The 22,229-nt window shown below is 43.3% G+C and overlaps 1 protein-coding gene across 9 annotated transcripts; it reads right to left on the bottom strand.

Annotated features, from left to right (window-relative positions):
- Positions 1 to 1,387: 1,387 nt before the first annotated feature.
- Positions 1,388 to 16,848, bottom strand: LOC125583771. Of its 9 annotated transcripts, XR_007320847.1 has the most exons (12): positions 16,587 to 16,846; positions 16,434 to 16,488; positions 16,266 to 16,325; positions 16,065 to 16,167; positions 15,880 to 15,988; positions 15,710 to 15,792; positions 15,517 to 15,596; positions 15,331 to 15,434; positions 15,114 to 15,250; positions 1,981 to 2,063; positions 1,816 to 1,880; positions 1,388 to 1,732 (listed from the first exon to the last, which is right to left on the bottom strand). XR_007320847.1 is itself a non-coding variant. In XM_048751268.1 (9 exons), the coding sequence occupies exon 9, from the start codon at positions 13,040 to 13,042 to the stop codon at positions 7,889 to 7,891; it is 5,154 nt and encodes a 1,717-aa protein (XP_048607225.1). In that variant the 5' UTR covers positions 13,043 to 15,250; positions 15,331 to 15,434; positions 15,517 to 15,596; positions 15,710 to 15,792; positions 15,880 to 15,988; positions 16,065 to 16,167; positions 16,266 to 16,325; positions 16,434 to 16,488; positions 16,587 to 16,848; the 3' UTR covers positions 7,199 to 7,888. The 9 variants fall into 9 exon arrangements, 6 of the variants coding, with proteins under 6 accessions (XP_048607225.1, XP_048607228.1, XP_048607227.1 ...); XR_007320846.1 differs by having other exon boundaries at positions 16,266 to 16,488; XR_007320848.1 differs by lacking the exons at positions 1,388 to 1,732; positions 1,816 to 1,880; positions 1,981 to 2,063 and adding an exon at positions 2,080 to 2,546 and having other exon boundaries at positions 16,266 to 16,488; positions 16,587 to 16,847.
- Positions 16,849 to 22,229: the final 5,381 nt, after the last annotated feature.

Here is a 22,229-nt window from a genome sequence, read left to right on the forward strand (position 1 = left end):
CCTCTTCATGTCGCTCTGGCAAGTCACTCTGGGAGGGGTGTCTCGCGATAGAAATGCGAGCGACCTCTTCATGTCGCTCTGTCCAAGTCACTCCGGCCGGGGTGTCTCCCGATAGAAACGCGAGCGACCTCTCTACGTCGCTCTGGCCAGGTCGCTCTGGGATGTGTGTCACAGTGACTTCATGTAGTCGCTCCGGGAAGTGCTCGTCCAAAGATCACTCTAATCACCTCCTTTGAGCTCCAAATGTACCCAAATGTCTCCAGGAACTCCATGTGGTACTCCAATAGCTAATAGAGACATATGTATGCAAAATACAACCTAGACATGGCTAAATCCTAATCTATATGATGAAAAAGCACATGAATAAATGGATAAAACAATGTGAATATGCAAGATATCACTTGTTGTCTTCGTTGAAGCTTTTAGCTATCATCTAAGAGCATCTCCAAAAAGGAATTCTATTTTGAAGTTTCCAAAACTCTATATTGGAAGTTTCAATGTGTTCTTCTCCAAAAGTAAAACTTCAAACCTAACTTCAAAATTATTTATATTTTACACTATGGTCCTTATATTTGTCATAGTTGATGTAAATTCATAAAACTTCTATAAATAACTAGTACATATATATAAATATTACAGAAATATTAATTAAAAAAATCTTACACTAAAATATAAAATTATAAATAAAAGTACATAATTAAATATTAAACTGCAAGCAAATACTACATTTTTCCATAAAATTATTTCCATAATGCTCTCATATATGATCAACTAGTGCATTTCGAAGTAAGAAATGATTCTCCTTATTTTTTATTTGTAGATTACGAGCCAAAAATTGTTGAAATCGGATATCCTCATAATATGGCCACTGATAGTTTGATAGCATCAAACGAAAAAATCTTTGATCTTTTAAACGAAAGTACAACAAGCAGGGAAAAAGATCATGAGATGATTGAATTACGACTGCAAAATGAAGCAAAAAAGTTAGCTTTTAAAGAAGTAAAAGAGGAAAATAAAATATTGCTAAAAAAACTTAGCTTCTATCGATGATGTTAATATTCATGAATACATTCGACCTGAACAAGAAAAAATCGTACGAGAAAGGCGTCAAGAGCAACAACAACAATCATCTTCGGTTACACAAAATTTGTGTGGACAATATTTTGGAGATTTGGGAGGTTCCAGAGCAAATTTACCAGACTATTAGTGTTGTTATAATATTTAAATTTGAGTAATAATTATGTCTTCATGTGTCTTTTTAATAAGTTTTTATTATGGTTTTTTGTAATATTCTTGCTGTTTAATTCTAGTTTTAAATATTATAAATCTTGTTTAAATTTTTTTAATTAATTTCATGTGTAAAACTTAAATTTATAAAACAAATTTGAAATATTTATGAGATATAAAAGTTTTAAGGATTAAAACAATAAACAAAAAAAAATATTTAAAAATTATAAATATGATGTATAATTGTAAGGACCAAAATGCAAATAAAAAGATGAAACTTCAAATTTGAAGTTTTGAAAAGTGAATCACTCTTCAAAACTTCAAATTTGAAGTTTAGAAGTTCATTTTTGGAGAACGAAAAACTATATATTTGGAATAATATAGTTTTTTTTTGGAGATGCTCGAATACTGATTTGCTAACAAAGGCCACCAGCTTTAAACTGCCCATTAAAATGATCAATCAAATTCACACCACCTCCTTTGCATTGGGAACATGCCACCGCACCTTTTACACAACACATTTGCACACAAAATATTTGTTAAAGTTTATTAAAGATCTCAGTTGTAGAAACTAAGATATGCACTTACCATTTCCCTTTACATTTTTGACAAACTATGCTGTTCGTTTTAGTGGTCTGAGTACCGTCTGTGGCCTGTTGTTGATTCTAGAAGATGAGTTTTTTGTTTTTCTTTTAGGTTATGAAACAAGAACAGAGTTGGTAGAGACAGAACATTGTATTAGAAAAACCTAACTTGAATTTCGAAGCTTTTGGATTTGGGAGTCTGAAACACTTCTCCTTTCTGAGCCCACGACAACTTCTTATCACCTTAATAAACTGAAACAAAAGAACTGTATGATCCAAGGAACTTTGCAAGAGAAAACGCCATATATCAAAATTAATCCTTGTGCTAAAGTCCATATACAAAGTAGAGAGAGTTTCACAGATGCAGCGTCGTCGGGGCGGACGTAGGTGAAGACATACGGGGTCACGTGCCCCGTCTCTTTTTTTATTTTCCTTTCATAAGCTATACAATCCATGTAATGATCTTCTAAACCTACAACTAAATATCATGAAATAAAATTATGTTCCCCCGTCTAACTGGACTCTTGCGTCCGCCAGCGTCGAGGTAAAGAGCTTAAACATGAGTGAGTGAAAGGCAGAGAAAACAACGGTAATAATGAACCAGAGCAACACAAGGGTTTTCCTTTCTCCACCTTAACGATTGGCCAGAACGTGTCCTTGTCAACCTCCGTCACCTCACCCCCGCGACGCCTGAGTTCGGGATCCGGCAGCGCTGCTTCGCAGGACGCAATCCTACTGTTTATGCAGGATTCGGTTGATTAGAATAATGAACGTAGGAATGGGGTGACTAAAGACGCTTTTTTTAGAATCAAACAAAAGGTTACAAGATTGACGGGAAATAAGAAAACAAGATCAAAGGTTTAAGCAACAGGATCAAAGAGATGATTAGAAAACCCTAGATCTAGCCGCTTCTGTATGTGTTGTCCAAAAATAATCTTTCGTTGTCTCCTCATCCCCCTCTTATAGTGTAACCGTCCGTGATGCCCTAATCGTGTCGTCCTTTGGGCCCTGTCGTTAAAGGCCGAGTATGCGGGCCTTGGTATTGTTCTTTATAAGCCGAGCGTATTTAGTCGGCTTAGCTGATCGGCTAAAAGTACTCTGGATCGAGGCGACACCTTTAGCCGCTTAAGCCGACTAAACTGGTCAAGCTTGCCGGGCTAGGGCCTGTTATTCGATGGGCCTTGTGGAGGGATGTAATCCATCTCCTACAATAAGTCCCCCCCCAGTTCACTTGTGAGCGGCGTAGAGGTCTCAGTGAATTTGTGGGTCAGGTTCGTTCGTATATCAGGTCCTAGCGTGTTTAGTCGCATGCCGCTTTATTGACGTTTCTAGTCGCTTAGAGTAGTACTTCTTCATGATCTACTTTGCTAGCCGAGGTTTTTGTCACGGAGGCACGTTTTACTCGGTAGGCGATTTACTTCGATATAAGAGTTCAAGCTTATCTCATCGGTTTTCGTTAGAAAACCGGTTTAGACCGAAATCAGGGATTAATTTCGGTTTGGCATCTCGATTAGAGATCGGTTTGAACGAGAAACCGAACCGTCGCGAGTAAGCCTTTGGGTATTTAGGCGGCCTTTGAGGCCCATTTAGGTTTCTTTAGACCTAATGATTGCGCTTCGGAGGATGTGCCCTTGTTTTTGCTATAAATAGGCTCCTCCCTTTCGCTTTCGTCATTCTTCTCTGCAAGTTCAGGTATTCCGCTCTCTCTCCTTTTACTTTCTCTCTACTTTTACTTTCTCTCTCTAGGTACGTTTCTCCTCACACAGGTTTGTCGGTATCGTCCGGCGGTTGTAGTCGTCCCCTAAATCCAGGATCATGCCTCTGAGAGGTCGTTTGTCGCGAGAAGAAAAAGGGAAGGGCGTCGCAGATTCTCCGAGTCCGACCAGAGATGAACGGGCAGCTGACAGCCCGCTGGATGATTTCGACTTGATTCATCGCGACGCTCTTCGGGATTTAGACAATATGACCCTATCTCAACGCCTTTTGGTCGCTGATGCTCATAAGATGATCCGTGACGAACGCGCGGATCGCGTTGAAGTCGGGAGCAGTGACGTGAGCGGTAGCGGCTCTGAAGCGTCTAGCCAAGCCTCAAGTCTTTGAGACGAGCTAGTCGGGAGATTCCTTTCGACCAGATAGACTGCCGACCCACGATCTATCATCCTGGTGGGATCTTCGAAGAACTCGGCCCACTCCCGTCCGAATTGCTTCGTGACCCGCGGGCTCAGTCGTGGGGGAATGTCTTCGATTCTTGCTCCTCCCACAAGACGGTGAGGGATTTATTGAGGCGAAGTGGAGGTGCCGGTGTTACATACATCATTCCTTCCAAGGGACAGCGTCCTTGGTCGCCTCCGATTGGCTATCAGTGTGTCTATGAGTCTTATTTTGGAGACCATACGAAGCTCTGGTTTCCAATTCCCCGACTGATCACGTCGTACGCATTCCGTCGGGACATCGCCATCTGTCAGTTGCTTAACGGGTCGCTGCGCATCGCGGTTATGTTAATGGTGATGGCAGCGGAGATAGATGTTTCGATGAGTGTGAGAGTATTCGAAGAGTTAACTTTTACGAAGGCGGAGCCACATGGGATATTCTCAGTGAAGATGCGCTCGAGCTACAACGTCTTGTCAGGGCACCCGAACAAGACGAAGGACTGGCAGCGCTCATATTTTTACGTCAAATCTGACGAGCATGCCTTCTCGGAGCCACCTGGGGACGACTACCGCGTTCTATGGAACAAAACGCTTGGTAGATAGTGTTCGTTGTCATCATGCCTTATTCGAGTATCCTAACGGCGTGTTTCTTGTTGTTCCAGTTTGTCACCCGAATACGATCGCATACCCGGAGAAATTCTTCGAGAGTGCTCAGGGGATCGCGGCTCACAGTCATCTTCGTTGGCCTGATCTTAGTCGAGAGTGGATAAGACGCCAAGAAGCTCGGATTGCTAGAGGTGGGTTCATCGATCTTTCTCCGAGAAGTTCTATCAACAACTTAGTCTCTCTCTTTTTTTTTTTACAGCTGATTGGGAATCGAGGCTTCCTGTTGTGCTCGGGCCCCGTAAGTCGCGTCTGTCCCTTTTTACTCGGAAACAGCAGAAACTTCTGGACGAAGCTAGGAAGATGGACGGAGTGCCGGATTTGAGTGCACTGTTGAAGGGGAAGCTGCAATTGCTTTCGAAGAAATTGATTCCTGCCGATGTGCAAGGGTCGACCAGTTCTGACGCAGGCCGAGCTTCCAAGGAAGGAGCTCCTGGTTTAGTCGACAAAGACGTTGGGGCGGAGCCTCCTGCCTCAAGTCCTAAAAAGAAGAAGATCAAGAAACCCAGGAGGAAAGCAACCGAAGAGCTTCCTCTTGAAGAGATCGCTTCTCTCGACGAAACCTCCGAGGGTTTGGAAGCAAGGAAGGGAGAGAGAGGAAGGAAGAGACCTTACAAAGGGGATACTTCCTCCATTGATCGCGGCGAGGCGCCAGCAGTAGGACAAGAAGGCGCTACAAGGGGTTCCGTCGAGTCTGACCGTTCCGAAGCGGCGCCTGAAGATCGTTCCAGAAAGAAGAAGAAGAAGAAGAAGTCCGTCGAGGCAGAGCCGCGTCCTTCTGATGCGGAGACGGGCCTCGTCGAAGTTGTCGCGGGAGAAGACGTTTCTCTTGAAACCCCTCCTGAGGAGAGAGAGGTCTCAATGCGGGGCAGCGATCCTGTTACGGGTGAGAGATATATTCCTGATCCGTCTGTGAGGAAAGGGTCTCGTTCAGAGGGTTCTACTGCGAGGAGGAAGAAGATCGAGTTCCCCGATCGCGTCGAGTTTTCCTACAACGAGACGACCCCCCTAATCCTTAATCCTCTTAGGTGCGCGGAGCTGACGCGCCAAATTCGTGGTGGGACGAAGGAGATGCCACAGTTGGACGACCTTTACTTTAGGAATGAATACATAGACGCTGCTTCTTCGAGAGCTCGGGTAACTGCGCTACCCTTCATACTTTATCTCATTATTCGATTCGTCGGGTTTACTCGTCTCACGTGGTCTGTGTTTGTCGTTTTTGCAGAGTGACGGGAGTATGAACTTTCTCGTTGAGAAATACGATAGTGCTCTGAAACAGACGATGATCCAGTTGGGATCTTCGGAGAAGCTTGCCCAGACGAGGTTGAAGGTCATCGAGAGAGTAAGGGCGGAGCATAAGAAGGCCAACGAGAAGGCCGCAGAGGAGAAAGAGATTCTTCGAGTAAAGTTCGAAGAACTGGAGGGCAAGCTTAAGTCTTCCAGCGCGGCGAGGAAAGAGCTCGTTCGAGAGAAAAGTCATTTGGAGCAAACGGCTGCGAACCTGGAGAAGGAGAAGACCGAGCTAGTCGAAGAGAGAGATGCCGCGGTAGACAAACTAATCAGAGAGAGGCAACGCTTGAGGGACTCCCGGGGTTTGGAGGTTACTCGTGAGAGGGAAAGAGTCGAGGCTGCTATGGCTGAGAAGGCAAGTCGCCGTTTTGATCGCGTGCGCGACCATTTTACTCGTCTGGAGGCTTTTGAGAAGGCGAAGAACCTGTATGGTCAAGCTTCGGGAACGAAGAAGTGCCTCGAGGTTATAAAGGCGAGTGGGACGGAGATCCCCCAAGAAATGATCGATGTCTTCGCTGAGCAGGAGAAACTTTACGAGGCGGAGGTTATGAAACTCCGAGTAGAGCCGCTGTCCGATAGTGACCTTACACTTTCTCCGCTGGTCCTTCCTTCTCGTTTCGCCGAGGACCGGTTCAGAACGTCATTCGATCCCTATGGGTCGAACGTAAATTTGATCGGGCCAGAGACGGCTTCTCGGCTCGTTACCTCGCTCGAAGTTGTTGAGGAGCCGTCAGAGGAGCCACTTGTTGATGTCACGTCTATCCCTACCGAGCCTGTCAAGTCCCCGGTGGGAAGCGGTTTTGACGAGCGCCCAGAGAATGAGAATCTGAAGGGGTTTCCTGGAAAGGACGGCCTCGAGATAGGCGACACTCTGGTTCGAGAGGGAGAGACCGAGAACGTGGGTGTCGAGGATCCTGTGCTCGTCTCGGATTCTTCCTCCGAAGGACGAGAGGATGGGGAGGAGGATAACGATGGGATCGAGGAGGCGTCGCTGCCACGTCCCGCTGAGGAGGAGACGATCTACGAAGCTGGGGATACAGATGTTCCTCCACGTCCCGTTGTAGACTCTCTTGCTTCTATTCCTACTCGGGCGGAGGACCCAACTGCTGCCGCTACCAAGGGTCCTGACGATCAAGATTCTGTTCTTTGACGTTTCACTTATGTTCTTATCTGTTGTGGTCTTGATAGACCCTGTTGTTGTACGATTAGACATGCTTTTATTATTATTTTTTTTTTTTTTGGCAAGTCGCTGTTTTAAGCGGACTTTAAATTTGTGGGTTGTGTTTCTCATCTGTACTTGCAAACTTTGTTAAAGTAAATGTCAGTATCTTTAGTGTCTCGCGATGTGTTCGCTTAGAAACAATAGATTCCCGACCTTTGGCTTTTGCAAATAGATAAGGAAACGAACCGCTAGGGGATTTATTCAGCTCTTGTCGCGTTTCGATCGAGACGACGTTTAGGCGCATCGTTCTATATCGAAAACAAGGGACTGGATCTAAGAGTGGAAGGTTCTTTCGTCCGTTTCCTCAATGACAATCGAGTAATTGGGTAGCTAGTCCATTACGCGTTTAGTCGAGGAAAGGTTAAAGATTCACTCCGTTTAGTCGGTCAATGCTCCTTGGGCATAGGTGACTAGCGACTGTTGGGTCCTCAGGCTAAGTGTCTGATCAGGACATAGCCAGGAAATGGAACGATAGTGTCCGCGTATCTTCTGCTGGAGACACGGGAGCCGTTGGGTTTGATAACAGGCATCCACTCAGTAGAAGTTGAGACAAAGAACAAGATTTTGACTTTGATTTTGTTACAGCTGGACCTGTTTAAGGCTGCCTACGTACCTCGGTTGAGGATCAAGCCATTCGTAGTTCGTTTTTCCCGAGTAAAAGTGGCCGTGAGTGGCGCATTTACTCGGTCGAGTAGAAGTGACCACGGGGTGCATCTACTCGGGTTTTTTTTTTTTTTTTTTTTGGGATACACCTACGAGTAGAAACGTCTTAGGTGCATCGAGTTCCATGATCGGGGAACTTCTTCGCCACGTGAAGTTTGAAGTCGGTATACTCCGGGTTTGACGACTTTGATGATTTTATAAGGTCCCTCCCACCTGGCGCCGAGTTTACCGGCGTTTAGCTCCTTAGTGTTTTCAAACACCTTGCGCATGACGAGGTCACCGAGTTCCAGAGGTCGGGCACGGACCCTTTTGTTGTAGTAACTCTCGATCTGGTGTTGATAGTTCTGGATGCGCAGCAGAGCTTGATCTCGTCGTTCTTCTATCTCATCAAGGGCGTCGAGTAGCATTTCCTTGTTGAGTTCGACGTATTGAGGCATCTTGGAGCGTCGGAGGCTTGAAACGTTGACTTCAGCGGGAGCCATGGCTTCTACACCGTAGGCGAGGGAGAAAGGTGTCGATTTAGTCGATCCTCGCGGCGTTGTGCGATGGCTCCATAGGACCCCATCGAGCTCGTCGGCCCAGTGACCCTTTTTCAGATCCAGGCGCTTTTTAATGCCATCGATGATGAGTTTATTGGAGGATTCTGCCTGGCCATTACCTTGCGGGTAACGAGGAGTGGAGGGGCTTAGTCGAATGTTCCATTTGCCACAGAACTCCTTGAAGTTGCCTGACATGAACTGCGATCCGTTATCGGTAACGATCTCATAAGGTAAACCGTGGCGGCAAATAATATTTTTCCAGACGAAACCGCGGACTTCTTTGTCCGTGACTTGAGCGTATGCTTCAGCTTCGATCCATTTGGTAAAGTAGTCGGTGAGGACGAGGATGAAGCGTCTTTGGCGGGAACAGGGAAGTGGTCCAATGATGTCCATTGCCCATCGCATGAACGGGTATGGAGCGGTGGTTGTTCGCAACATTTCGGTTGGACAATGGATACTAGGTGCGTGCCGTTGGCACTTGTCGCAGCTTCTCGCGTAAGACTCGCAATCTGCGTTCATTGTTGGCCAGAAGAAGCCCAAGCTCCTTACTTTGATTGCTAATGCACGTCCGCCCGAATGATTTCCGCCAGCGCCTTCGTGCGTCTCTGCCATAACCCTTGCTGTCTCGTCGCCATGAATGCATTTTAGGAGTACTTTACTCGCGGTCCAGCGGTGTAGTTCATCGTCAAGAACGACGTAATGGGCGCTGCGTGTTTTTAGTCGGCGAGCTTCCCATTTGTCGTTTGGGAGTTCTCCCTTCGAGAGGTAGTCGATAAACTCAGTTCTCCAATCAGGACCAAATCCGTCGTCATCTGGAGTAGCGGGTTCGATGACCGGGGCAACGAGGGTTTGGTCGGTAGGAATATCGATGCTTGGTTTCTCGATACGATGTATCGGGATGGTTCGTTTAACTTGATCACGAAGCTTGCTGCCAAGGGCCGCGAGGGCGTCGGCGCAGACGTTTTCGCCTCTGGGAACTTTGATGAGTTCGAAGAACTCGAACTCTGCTGTCAGGCTTTGCACTATTTTGAGATAGGCATCCATTCGGTCGTTGCGGGCATCGTAGTCGCCGCTGAACTGACTGGCGACTAATTGAGAGTCGCAATAGGCGCTTAGTCGTTTAGCTTTTACGGCTTTTGCTAAGCGGAGTCCGGCGATCAGAGATTCGTATTCTGCTTCGTTGTTTGACGCGGGAAAGCCAAAGCTAAAAGACTGCCTGATTAGCTCTCCGGTCGGGGACTGTAGTTGGACTCCGGCTCCTGCTCCCTTGTTGGTCGATGATCCATCGACGTGCAGCGTCCAGTTTGAGCTTGGGAGTATAAGATCTTGTTCCAATTCTGGGGCCAACTCGACCAGGAAGTCCGCGAGGACTTGGGACTTCGCCGCTGTGCGGTTCTTGTAGGTAATATCGAGCTCGCCGAGTTCGATGGCCCACTTCGTGAGTCTGCCAGATCTGTTGGTGTTTTGGAGTATCGTTCGGAGAGGTTGATCAGTCAGTACCTCCACTGAATGTGACTGGAAATACGGTCGAAGCTTTCTTGCTGCCTCGACAACTGCTAAAGCCATCTTTTCCAGAGTCGGGTATCGCGTCTCTGGTCCGGTCATGCGTCTGCTTGTGTAAAAAATGGGCTTTTGTTCGCCGCGGTCTTCCTTTATCAGAACGCTGCTGACAGCAGCTTGTGACACCGCGACATAGAGAGATAGAACATCACCTACGTCCGGCTTAGCGAGTACTGGAGGTGTTGTCAGGTATTGCTTGAGTTGAGTAAATGCATCCTCACACTTCTCATCCCAAATGAACTTCTTATTTCCTCGCAAGAGATCGTAGAAGGGGAGGCACTTGTCGGTGGATCTGGAGATGAAACGATTTAGAGCAGCTATCCGGCCCGTGAGCCGTTGTACTTCTCTACTGTTCCTCGGACTTGGGAGGTTCAGGACCGCGGATATTTGCTTCGGGTTTGCCTCGATTCCTCGCTGTGTGACTATGTAGCCGAGGAATTCGCCTGAAGAGACTCCGAATGTGCACTTTGCTGGGTTCAACTTCATGCCGTATTTGTTGAGAGTTTCGAAGCATTCTTGAAGATGACGGAGGTGATCAATGGAATGGAGCGACTTAACCAACATGTCGTCGATGTACACTTCCATAGTGATGCCCAGCTTATCTGCGAACATCTTGTTTACAAGTCGTTGGTAGGTTGCTCCGGCGTTCTTCAAACCGAACGGCATGACCTTATAGCAGTAGGTTCCCTTATCTGTGATGAAGGCTGTCTTCTCGCGATCATCCGGGTGCATCATTATTTGATTGTATCCAGAGAAGGCGTCCATGAAGGTCAGCATCTCGTTTCCGGCCGTAGACTCGACTAAACGGTCAATGTTGGGAAGAGGGTAGCTATCCTTTGGGCAGGCTTTATTCAGATCGGTGAAGTCGACGCAGACGCGCCACTTGCCATTTTTCTTTTTGACGACTACCGGATTTGCCAACCATTCGGGGTAGCGGACCTCAGCGATCGAACCTGCGCCGAGTAGCTTGTCAACTTCTTCGTTTACGGCCTTCGACCTGTCAGGGCCGAGCTTACGTCGCTTCTGGCGGATAGGTTTGAATGTCGGGTCGACGTTTAGCTCGTGAGTCGTTATAGTCGGATCAATGCCTTTCATGTCTGCCATAGACCAAGCGAATGTAGACACGTTCTTCCTGAGGAAGTTCAGAATTGACTGCTGCATTTCCTCAGAAAGGTATGCACCAACCCTTACGGTTCGACTTTGATCGGCGTCGTCAATAGGTAACTCGAGAATCTCGCTTTCCTGGGAACGGACTTTTGAGGTTGGGGGAGACACAGAATTAACGGGTAGAGATGACCGTTGGAGTTTGACTGTGGCGACTAGGAGATCCCTAGCGGCCTTTTGATCCCCTCGCAGCGTTTTTATCCTTCCGTCCGTACCAGGGAACTTGACGCACTGGTGGTAGGTGGAAGGAACGGCTTGCATCGAGTGTAGCCAAGGGGTGCCGAGTATAGCGTGATAAGGAGCTTTTGTGCTTACAACGGCAAACTTAACCGTTCGAGTAACGCCACACGCGCGTACCGGGAGGCGGATCGTTCCCAAGATAGTTTCGGAGGATCCATTGAATCCGGTTAATGTCCTGGAAGACGCTTTTATGTCGTCAAGATCAACTCCCATCTTCTGTAGAGTTCCTCGGAAGATGAGGTCGACGGAACTTCCGGTGTCAATGAGGATCTTGGTGACATCATACTCTCCAATTCCAAGGACGACGAGAAGAGGATCATTATGGGGAGCGTGAACTCCTTCAGCGTCGTCCGGTGAGAAGGTTATCGGAAGATGACTTGTCGGTTTAGTCGGCCACTTCTGGGAAGTCGCGACCTGTCGACGATAGTCTTTTACAGAACGGACAGTGTCTCCGTTAGGAGGGGAGCCTCCCATGATGACATTCAACGACTGTCCCGTTTGTACTCGCTTAGAGTCTAGCAAGGTGCGGAGGTCTGTGGATATGTTGGTGTCATGCGCTGGGGGTTGAAAATGACCTTTAGCTTGCTCCAACTGTCGTCGTAAGTCTGTTGGTTTTGAACGGTTGAGCTGTATGCGAAGGTCGCAGGCGCCAGCGTTGAGTTTATCTCGGAGGTCTGTAATTGGCCCTTTGTTGTTGTTAGCGTCGCTTGTCGAGATACGACGAGACTTCCGTGTGTCCAGCATCGTCCGTAGATCTTTGTGCTTGGGACTGCTATCATTTTCGGACTCGAACTTCCGCTTCAGGACGTCTCTCAGATCTCCGAGTACAGGCGCATCGTCGTTATCGTCGTCGGACGACAAAGATTGCTGAGAGAGTATAACCTCGATGCGTCTGCGATTAGCAGGATGCTCTTCGTCGGCGGAGGAGTCTCCCCCACCGTTATCCTTCGGGGTTTCCTCCTCGTCGTCTTGTCGTTGAGCGTCGTTTTGCCGACCTTTGCCGGTGGCTTTGCGCTGGGCTCTTCTTTCCTTGTTCTTGCTCCAGCTCTTGCCATTCTTTGGTTTAGCTTTCAAGGGTTCGAACTTAAATTCACCGCTCGCAAGTGACGAGAGATAATGAGCGTAGAGTGATTTGCATTCTGTGGTATCATGTCCCTTGACGTCGTGATATTTGCAATGCTTGGTGAGATCGACGGTCCTGGAAGACCCCGCTGCTGACCCGGCTCCGGCTGTTGGTTGGGTGGTGCAAACAGTATCGACTGTTTTGTCGGGCGAATCGAGCTCCCTTACCCACTTGTTCCATCCCTCGCCGCGGACTACGAGAGTTGAAACCGGCACGTTGTTCTCGTTGACGACATACATGTATCCGTCTTTGCGGCCGTTTTTGTCGGTTGGAGCATGCTGGCGCGGTTCTTGTCGCGTGTTGGCGTTTTTAGCCGCTGGCGCTTTGGGTGCGTTCATCTTGCTGAGAATGGCGTTAGTATCTTCTTCCATTCGGATGAAGTTGTCAGATCGCGCGATAGCGTCCTGGAGCGACGTAGTTGGGTTTTGGTATAAATCCTCCCGGAATTTAGAACGAACCCACAACGTGTTCCGCAAGGCGTCAATGGCGATACCGTCTGGAATGTCAATCCTTGAGACTACGGTTTTGAACTTCTCCATGTAGTCGCGAAGACTCTGGTCTTTGGTTTGGTTGAGGTTCCACAAGCTAGAGGCAGTAGCGCTGCGCTTGGTGAACATAATGTAAGTCTTGAGAAAAGCTGCCGACAAGTCGCGGAAACTTCCGATGGAGTTTTCTTCTAACTGAGAAAACCAGGTTAGGGCTTGCTCGTGGAGAGTTTCGACGAACAGTTGGCAGTAGCCTGCGTCCTTTTCTTATTCTGGGAGTCGAGCCCGCGCCATGGCAATGTTGAAAGCTGTCATGTGTTCCACCGGGTCTCCGCCGGGTTTGTACTCGGGCAGGCCCAGTTTTTCTATTTTTCTGAGTTGGACGCTGGTCAGAGCACTAGTAAACGGAGTGCGTGAGGTTGCGGCGAGGACGCTCTCGATTTGCGGGGCCGCGCTGGTTACTTGATGGATCTTCTCGCTCATTTGTTGGAAACTGAGTTTGAGCTCGGCGAGCTCGCGTATGGTTGCCAGATCAGAACCTACCGGGGGTGGTCGGCGAGAAGGGTTTCGTTAGGCTCGGAGTCGTCTGAGAGATGTTTGCCTCCGGTCGCCGTCGGGTTGGTGTTAAAGAGGCGACGGCGTATCTGCTGGGGACGACTTGTTTGGCCGTCGGGAGCTGTGAGGGCTGCGACCAGAGCAGCTAACTGGTCGTTGCTCGTCTTTTGGACTTCGTCTTGATGAGCAAGTCGAGCCATGATAGAGCTCATGAAATCTGTGGTGATGGGCGGTGCGGCTTCGGGCGTTGGGGTTGGTTCGCCGCCTGGAGCGCCGAGGGTGGCGTCGTTTTGAACCATGTAGATCTAGAACGTTACTTTAGTCGGCCCCACGGTGGGCGCCAATTGTTTATGCAGGATTCGGTTGATTAGAATAATGAACGTAGGAATGGGGTGACTAAAGACGCTTTTATTAGAATCAAACAAGAGGTTACAAGATTGACGGGAAATAAAGACAAGATCAAAGGTTTAAGCAACAGGATCAAAGAGATGATTAGGAAACCCTAGATCTAACCGCTTCTGTATGTGTTGTCCAAAAATAATCTTTCGTTGTCTCCTCATCCCCCTCTTATAGTGTAACCGTCCGTGATGCCCTAATCGTGTCGTCCTTTGGGCCCTGTCGTTAAAGGCCGAGTATGCGGGACTTGGTGCTGTTCTTTATAAGCCGAGCGTATTTAGTCGGCTTAGCTGATCGGCTAAAAGTACTCTGGGTCGAGCCGACACCTTTACCCGCTTAAGCCGACTAAACTGGTCAAGCTTGCCGGGCTAGGGCCTGTTATTCGATGGGCCTTGTGGAGGGATGTGCGATGGGCCTTGTGGAGGGATGTAATCCATCTCCTACACCTACGCCGGAGGCTGTCGCCGAAAGCCGAAGCCGGAGGGTAACGGAAAGATACCGGTGATGGAGCGATTCAGAGGGAGAGAGTCATTGTGGAGGAAGAAGCTCGAATCCAAAAGCTTGCAATGATTTTGGTTTAGAATGTGATCTTGAAAGAAATCCCAAAGGACTATTAAGGTGAAGCTTGTAACCAGAGCCGTCTCTTGTGTAGCTTAACTAAGAGAGGTTCCTTGAGGTAATTCCTTTTTCTTTTATTTTTAATCCTAATTAAACTAAGATACTCACATAACAAACACCGTTAATCATGGCCTTAATGTGTTGTAAGATATTGGATCTGTGTTCGGAAACTTTGTTGCATCTTATCCAAGTCTGTGGACATAATGAAACTTAACTGTCCAAGTTTTAACGTAAACTGCTAGTCTGCTACTATTGAACATAACTTTTTACTCTTAATAGTAATCCTATGTGTCAGCTACCATTCTCTATTTTACTATTAAAACATCATTATCCCAAATACTTACTTAGGGGTTCTTAATTTTTTTAATAATTTTTAGTTGGAAAAGTGAGTTTAAGAGACTTAGTTAAGAGATGAGTATATTTGGGTGGTCCAATGCAAGTGTCTTATTTAAAGGTTATTAAAAAAAATTATTCAACTTTTTTTTATTAAAATTAAAATTTAAACAGATACAAATATCTTTCTCTACATTCCAAATCGATTGGGTGAAGAAGCTAAGATAGGGAGATTGTTGCTAATATAGGGAGATTCATTGGGTTCCATCTAAAGACACATTTGGAAGATGAAATGTAGTACCTGCAACACCGAGAAGACCATGGAGAGAATGTAGCTGTGGAGAACCATGGATGACATGTGTGCGAGCTGATTTTGTGGGCTGGTACCAATGCGTTGTAGGCGCACCAGGAGCAGTTGTGAGCCATCTTTGTACCGTGCTGTTGGAAAAAAAGAATAAACCATGTAGGTACACTTTGAAAACGACATGGCTTGACCAAAAAAAAAGAAGCAAAAGTACCTTTCGTCGAAGAGAACGTGGAACCAGCAGGCAAGTCCGTGCACTCGGGTGCACATAGAAGCAGTAAACTTCAATGGGATATCCATCTCATAAAAATCTTCTTCCTGAGAAAATAAATTGAGACTGAAAGTTATTTACTCAACGTTAGAGAAAACCAAAGAACGGTTGTAAGTAGTGTAATTATACCTTCATCTGAGTGAAATCAATCGTATGAAACATGGGGGGGGAGCTACCAATAACCTCGGATCAAATGCATCAACCACAGGCTGTACAATCCGCAGATATGACTCATCAATATTTTGGTTATGATAGTTAGAGAATAAACAAATACAATGAACCAGTTACAAACTAGTATTTGCTGGTGTGAAAACACATGTACCTGAGAAAAATAACCTTGGTGTGCTGAACCAAACAGAGGTGTCAAATCAACACCATAACAGTTTGTTGTTGCCAAAACAAAGCCTGCATAGAGTAAGAAAAAAATATGAAAATGTAACAGAGAGCAATCTCCAACATATAGTTCTTAGAACATATAGTGGCATTCCGTACTTTATTTGCTGATGTAGAAGTTGTCCATAGTAATGGAAATACATTTTTGCCGAGGACGCCTCAATCTTATCGTCAAACTTGCTATTACTAGCTGAAACTGTGGATGATCCTATAAACAGAAGAATGAGAAGAACAGTCAATGAGTATGCACAAAGAGAAACCGGTTCTTCAGATTCAAGACGCACCTGGAACAAGAGCATCCTTTCTCCACTCCTCAAATGAATCACAAAACTCCTTGCTATCCTTCTCACTTCCAAACTTTATATTAACTCCTTTAGAGAATGATCTCTGTTCCAAATGCAACAAAATAAACACATTACTGATTACATAATCAACGAGATTCACTTTCAAGTATAAATAAAGTAAAGTAAGTAACTTTTACGAACCTCCTCCTCTGAGTTATCATTAGATACACATATGAAGTGGACTGTCCCCAACTTGAATAACTATGAAACAAGACACAATACGATCAAAATGCATATTGGGTCTGCAATAAACTCACTTCAAAGCTACATTTTAGCAGTAAAAAGACTCGAACTTTATGAGATTAAAACCTTCCCTTCAGCAGCAATACGCTCTTCTCCAACCTTCTTCACCAATGGAGCGAGACTAGAAGAAAATCATACATCAAAGATCGAATACAGTCAGCTAATTTACAAAAATCTCAAGACAATGAAAGCCAAATCTACAGAGAGAAGAAAGCAAACCATTTAATAGCCAATCCAGAAACATCACCAGCAACATCATCAAACAAGGATCCATCAGTCACAGCAAGAAACTTCCGTAACCGAACTCACCGATTCATCCCGAAGATTGATCCAAGAGGAAAATCAAAAGAGGAAGAAGGAAAAGCCATGTCTCAACATGTATCCTTAAGAGACGACTCTTATTGTCGAGACGTTTCTTGTTTTAATTGCCTTTTTTTCTTTTTCTTTTAATCATATTTTTTTCTAATAATCCGCTAAGATACAGAGATAACGATGCTCTTAGATTTTTGTTATGTATCTTGTGCATATGTAGCACTGTCAAATTTCCCCGAGTTGCAAATAAAATACTGTCCATTATTTTATGTCTGGCTAAACTAAAATTCAAAGTGTCATCATTTTCAAGAATGATATTTTGAATCATTTGTAACCCGCTAAATATGTATTACACAATCTAAGATTTAATATATGTGTCCATCATATATTTTAGCCATCATATATTTTAGCCGTCTACTACTTCAACTAATAAAAATGATAGACTAAAACCTTTCGTTGGATTTACAATGTATGGGCTAAGCTATAATTCAAATAACCATCATTTTCAATAATAAAATATTTGAATCATTTATTACCGGCTAAAATTCCTCTATACACACGCTAAGATTTAATATATACATCCATGCTATATTGTAACCGTCCAATTATCATATTATCATAGCATATCCCTTTGCTATATCATATTAGCTCTCCAATACGAATTAGTTGGACGTTCTCAAGCTCATCTCCAAACCTGTGTTACAAGATTAGTTCACTCTGTCACTGAACAAAATATAAAACAACTAACTATGATCTTTGGGTTAGTTCACATCTGATAAGTATATGAATATTTTTGTAAAATATTCAACAAGCCAAAAGGGAAAGCAAACCATGCTAAACTTTCTTATAACCGGTTTTGTAGAAACTATCCCTCATCGATTACAAGTTTCATTGCTATAACAAGTTTCCATATTTTCTGTAATGAAATCCGATAAATGACTAAAGTTTGAATTTAATCACACTTGTAAAAGCTTGGGGATGATTGTCTTATGAAAGTTTAATGGTATAGGCAACAACTTGTATAGTAAGTTAATTTTATTACAAGATAATATATTTCATCAATCGTTACAAAATAGTTTAACAAGCTAAATGGGAAAGCAAACGATGCTAACCTTTCTTATAACCAGTTTTGTAAAAACAATCCCTCTTCGGTTACAAGAAAGTTTATCAATCAAAAACTAAACTTAAGCAACTAACTTTTTCTGTAACCGAGGACTACACCCAAAATATATTATTTCTTAAACTTAACTAAATGGTATATCCAACCAACCAGAACTTTACAATTCCATCATGTGAGGAAGAAGAAGTTTCCAATTAAAGACATGTATATATATTTACTTAAATTTGAAGCTTTTGCCTTTTGTTGGAACACGTAGGTCGTTCTCTCATCTTCTTAACAATAGGTGAGATTCCCCCTCCACCGGAGCCACCACCATATCCACTAGGTTGGCTAACGGTGAAAGAAGGAGGTCCAGGAACAAAACCCAGTGAAGCTTTGCCGGTTTCCGGTCTGTATTTCCTTGGTTTACCTCTTTTCTTCTTCACACGCTCACTTCCGTTACGGGCATGTTCAAGTTCAAGCCACCGGCTGAGTTTTGTTGGTACTGCTGAAGTGGTGGTGGCTTTGAGCTCGTGGGATTATATACAGTGGTCCCGTCGGCGCTGATTGAGCTACGTATTGGACGTCTTCGTTTACCGTAAGTTAAGAAAATCTAAACCAAATCTTTGCATAATCTTTCCGCATCTATGAATCTCTTTGTCAGCCTAGAGTTGAACGTCATCTAGTTTCTGAAAGTCCATTAAATGCTTAATAAGGGTACTTTCGTCTTTAAACATAAGGTTTCAATCTCATGCGCACTGAAGTTATACTGTTTTTGACATTGCCCTAATTTTGCCAACTTCCATTGTTTTTAAGCAAATTATCTCTTCAATTAATAGTATTAGGCATAAATTTACCCAATAGTAATTCCGCCGAGCTAGAAAATGAAGCCGATCTCCGACTTCCGGTATACGTGTCAAGGGTTTCTCATTTTTTTGGGTTAAAAAGAAAATTGTAGATAAATAAGAATCTTGCATATCTCAGATAAGAGTGAATGTAACATAAATCCTGCCACTAGTAAGTAGTAACTTATATAAACAAGATTAAATCCAAAAAGAGGAATCTATTCACCATTCATAACTTCTACTACAAGCAGACTACTAGAATCAATACCATTAAAAGAGGATCATTCTCAAATTATATCGTTAATGAAAATTGCAGTTTTCTCAAAAATACCCTTATTTTTACAAAGAATTAATAAAATTCATTAATGGCATTTAAGTCTTTTGGTTTTGGGCCTACAGATACACCTAAATGGATCTATAAATAATAGGCCTATATATATATTTAAAAGATATATTAATTTTAAATTTAATATAAGTAAAAATATATTATGAACAATAAATGAATTAAGAAACATGAAAATATTATTTTCTTAAATATACGTATCAATATTCAAAATAGATCATTTGAATATTATACATATTTTCAATACAAACCAAAATCGTATATCCTACACCATATATCATATACATATTTGAATATCATTTTTCAGTGTATAATGTCATTTTATACATAATATTAATATGGCAATTACGAGTGTTCAAGAATATTTTAAAAACTATCTTAAAATAAATTTTTAAATCTAAAATACAAACACAAACTTATAATAGGTTATTAATAACGAAAATAAACTAATATTGTCATATCAATAAGTTATTTTATATTATCATTTTTTATTTAGATAACATGATAAAATTTTATCAAATTCTAAGGAATCGCTAATTTATGTAATATTAATAAATATATGAGTAATTTAATCAATTTTTTAAAAAAGTACTATAAGATATTTTGTTATCGGATCAATAGTATCAGATCGCGGGTTAATAGTGAGTTTTTAGGTTTTTACCGGGTTATATCGGATTTTTAATTAACAAATTTTTCATTAAATCCGAACAAGATTATATACAATGTATCGGGTCTATAGGTTCAAACATGAATCTAGGTCAGATATGAAAACAAATTTTAAAACTCAAACATTATTATAGAACAGCTACCATATTTCGAACAAATACCATATTTTGAAGAGAAAAAAAACAAATGATAAAAACCTAAAAACTCAATTGTTATGGTTCAAAATGAAAAATAATGGTAATTTGTAAATCAGTTTTCGATTAATAAATGAAAAACAAACAAACCCGCGCTTTCTAAGCGCGGGTCAAAATCTAGTTATGGTTTATACTTTCAATGTTATACTCAATTACTCATGATATTAGAAATTTATAAAATACTATTTTTAATATTTTTGACTGTCTTGCTTCTTGTTTCCATAGGATCACAAAGAATTCGATCTTATTTGACTCTAATAAATAAAACCTCTATAAATTAGTAATACTGAGACTATAATATTTAATTTGCTTACAAAAATCATTTTAGATATATTTTTAGATTTTTTTAAATAGGAAAATAGTTCATTTTAGAGTGTATATTAATTAAACTTTGTAAATTAAATTTTATATTATTTTATTATTTAATATACTGTATATAAAAATACTTTGAAGTGTTACAAAAAATAGAGATATAATTCATTGTGAATACAAAACAAACAACACAATGTTTTGTTTATATTTACTACATGTATATAAATTATTAATTTATAGTGTCTATAAATTATTAACTTATAATTTAATAGGTCGATATATTTACATAGACTCTCTTTAAAAATATTATTTGATTATTTATTGGTTTATGTCATATCCTCCGTTCATTTCAGAACCGATGCATTTTCTTCTTTTTTATGTTTTTGTAATTATGTTGGGCCTTTGCAATTTATCTGCTTTTTAATTATTTTGGGCCTTGTTGCAACGTCAATTGCAAGAAGTTGAGAAGTTGACTGACTACCGACCTATAGCTTGTTGCAACGTCATATATAAGGTGATTTCGAAAATTATTGCAAGAAGACTCAAAGCGACGCTTCCGCAGGCGATTGAACTGAACCAATGTGCTTTTGTTGAGGGACGACTGCTTCTAGAAAATGTTCTTCTTGCTACGGAGTTGGTCAAGGATTACCACAAGCTGTCCATATCCTCTCGGTTTGCGATCAAGCTGGATATAGCGAAAGCATTTGACACCATCGACTGGGCTTTTATTGAAGCAACCCTGAGGGCTATGAACTATCCAGACATCTTTGTTACTTGGATCATGAGGTGCATAGATACTGCAGCGTTCTCGGTTTCTATTAATGGAGAGTTAGAGGGTTTCTTCACCAGTTCTAGGGGTATTCGACAGGGATGCTCGCTCTCCCCGTACCTCTATGTTATTGTAAGTAATGTCCTCTCCAAGCTCCTAAACAAGGATGTTGTTGATGGAAACATTGGAAACCACCCTCAGTGTGAGGAAGTCCAGCTATCCCATTTGAGCTTCGCAGATGATATAGTAGTCTTCACAGACGGCACGCCAGCTTCGCTTCAGGGAACGTTGGGCGTTTTTGCAAAGTTCGCTCACATGTCAGGTCTTCAGATAAATGTATCTAAGTCAACAGTCTTTGCAGCCGGTAGGGGAAAAAAAGCGCTGGAGAGTGAAGCGGCTGCTGCAGGCCTCTCTGTCTCGGCTTTACCCATCAGGTACCTTGGACTTCCCCTAACCACCAAGCTTATGACCAGAAGTGATTATGAGCCACTGATTGTGAAGATTCGAGACCGTTTTCTCTGCTGGACGAGTAAAGCTCTCTCTCTTATGCTGGGAGATTGCAACTGATAAAATCTGTTATAGCTAGCATTACAAATTTCTGGTGCTCAGCGTTCTGCCTACCTCAGTCATGTATTGATGAAATAGAGAGTATGTGTTCTGCTTTCTTGTGGAGTGGTTCACCAAACATTACATCTCGCGCAAAGATTGCATGGGCGGAAGTCTGCTGTCCCTATGAAGAAGGAGGTCTGGGTATTAGGAGAGTGAAGGAGGTCAGTACTGTCTTTGTACTGAAGCTTATTTGGAGGTTGTTCTCTCAGTCTTCATCGTTATGGGCAGTTTGGGTGAAGCAGAACCTGTTGAAACATGAGACTTTCTGGGATGCAAAGGACACGGCGATAGGCTCTTGGGCTTGGAGGAAGCTTCTGAGGTACCGCCCTCTTGCTAAGCAGTTTATTCGTATGAATATTCATGATGGACTCGACGTGAGATTCTGGACTGATCTGTGGCACCCGTGTGGCCGGCTCATTGATATTGTTGGGAGCTAGGTACACAAAAATTGGCTATAAGAAGAGATGCCAAGATTTGTGAAGTCTTTCTTGATGGAGACTGGAGATTTCGTCGTTGTCGTGACCAACGTATCCAAAACTTAATTCTTGACATTCGAGCTTTTCCGGTCAGCTTGGTGGAAAATGTACGAGATGGAGTTCAATGGAGGAATGGGGGGGGGGACACCTACGGAGAGCGGTTTGTATCTAAGGCTACTTGGGATCTCACTAGATGTCGCAAGGAGAATGTGGTCTGGAGCAAGCTGATCTGGTTCC

This window comes from Brassica napus, chromosome C3, assembly GCF_020379485.1.
Source record: "Brassica napus cultivar Da-Ae chromosome C3, Da-Ae, whole genome shotgun sequence".
Taxonomy (NCBI): Eukaryota; Viridiplantae; Streptophyta; class Magnoliopsida; order Brassicales; family Brassicaceae; genus Brassica; species Brassica napus.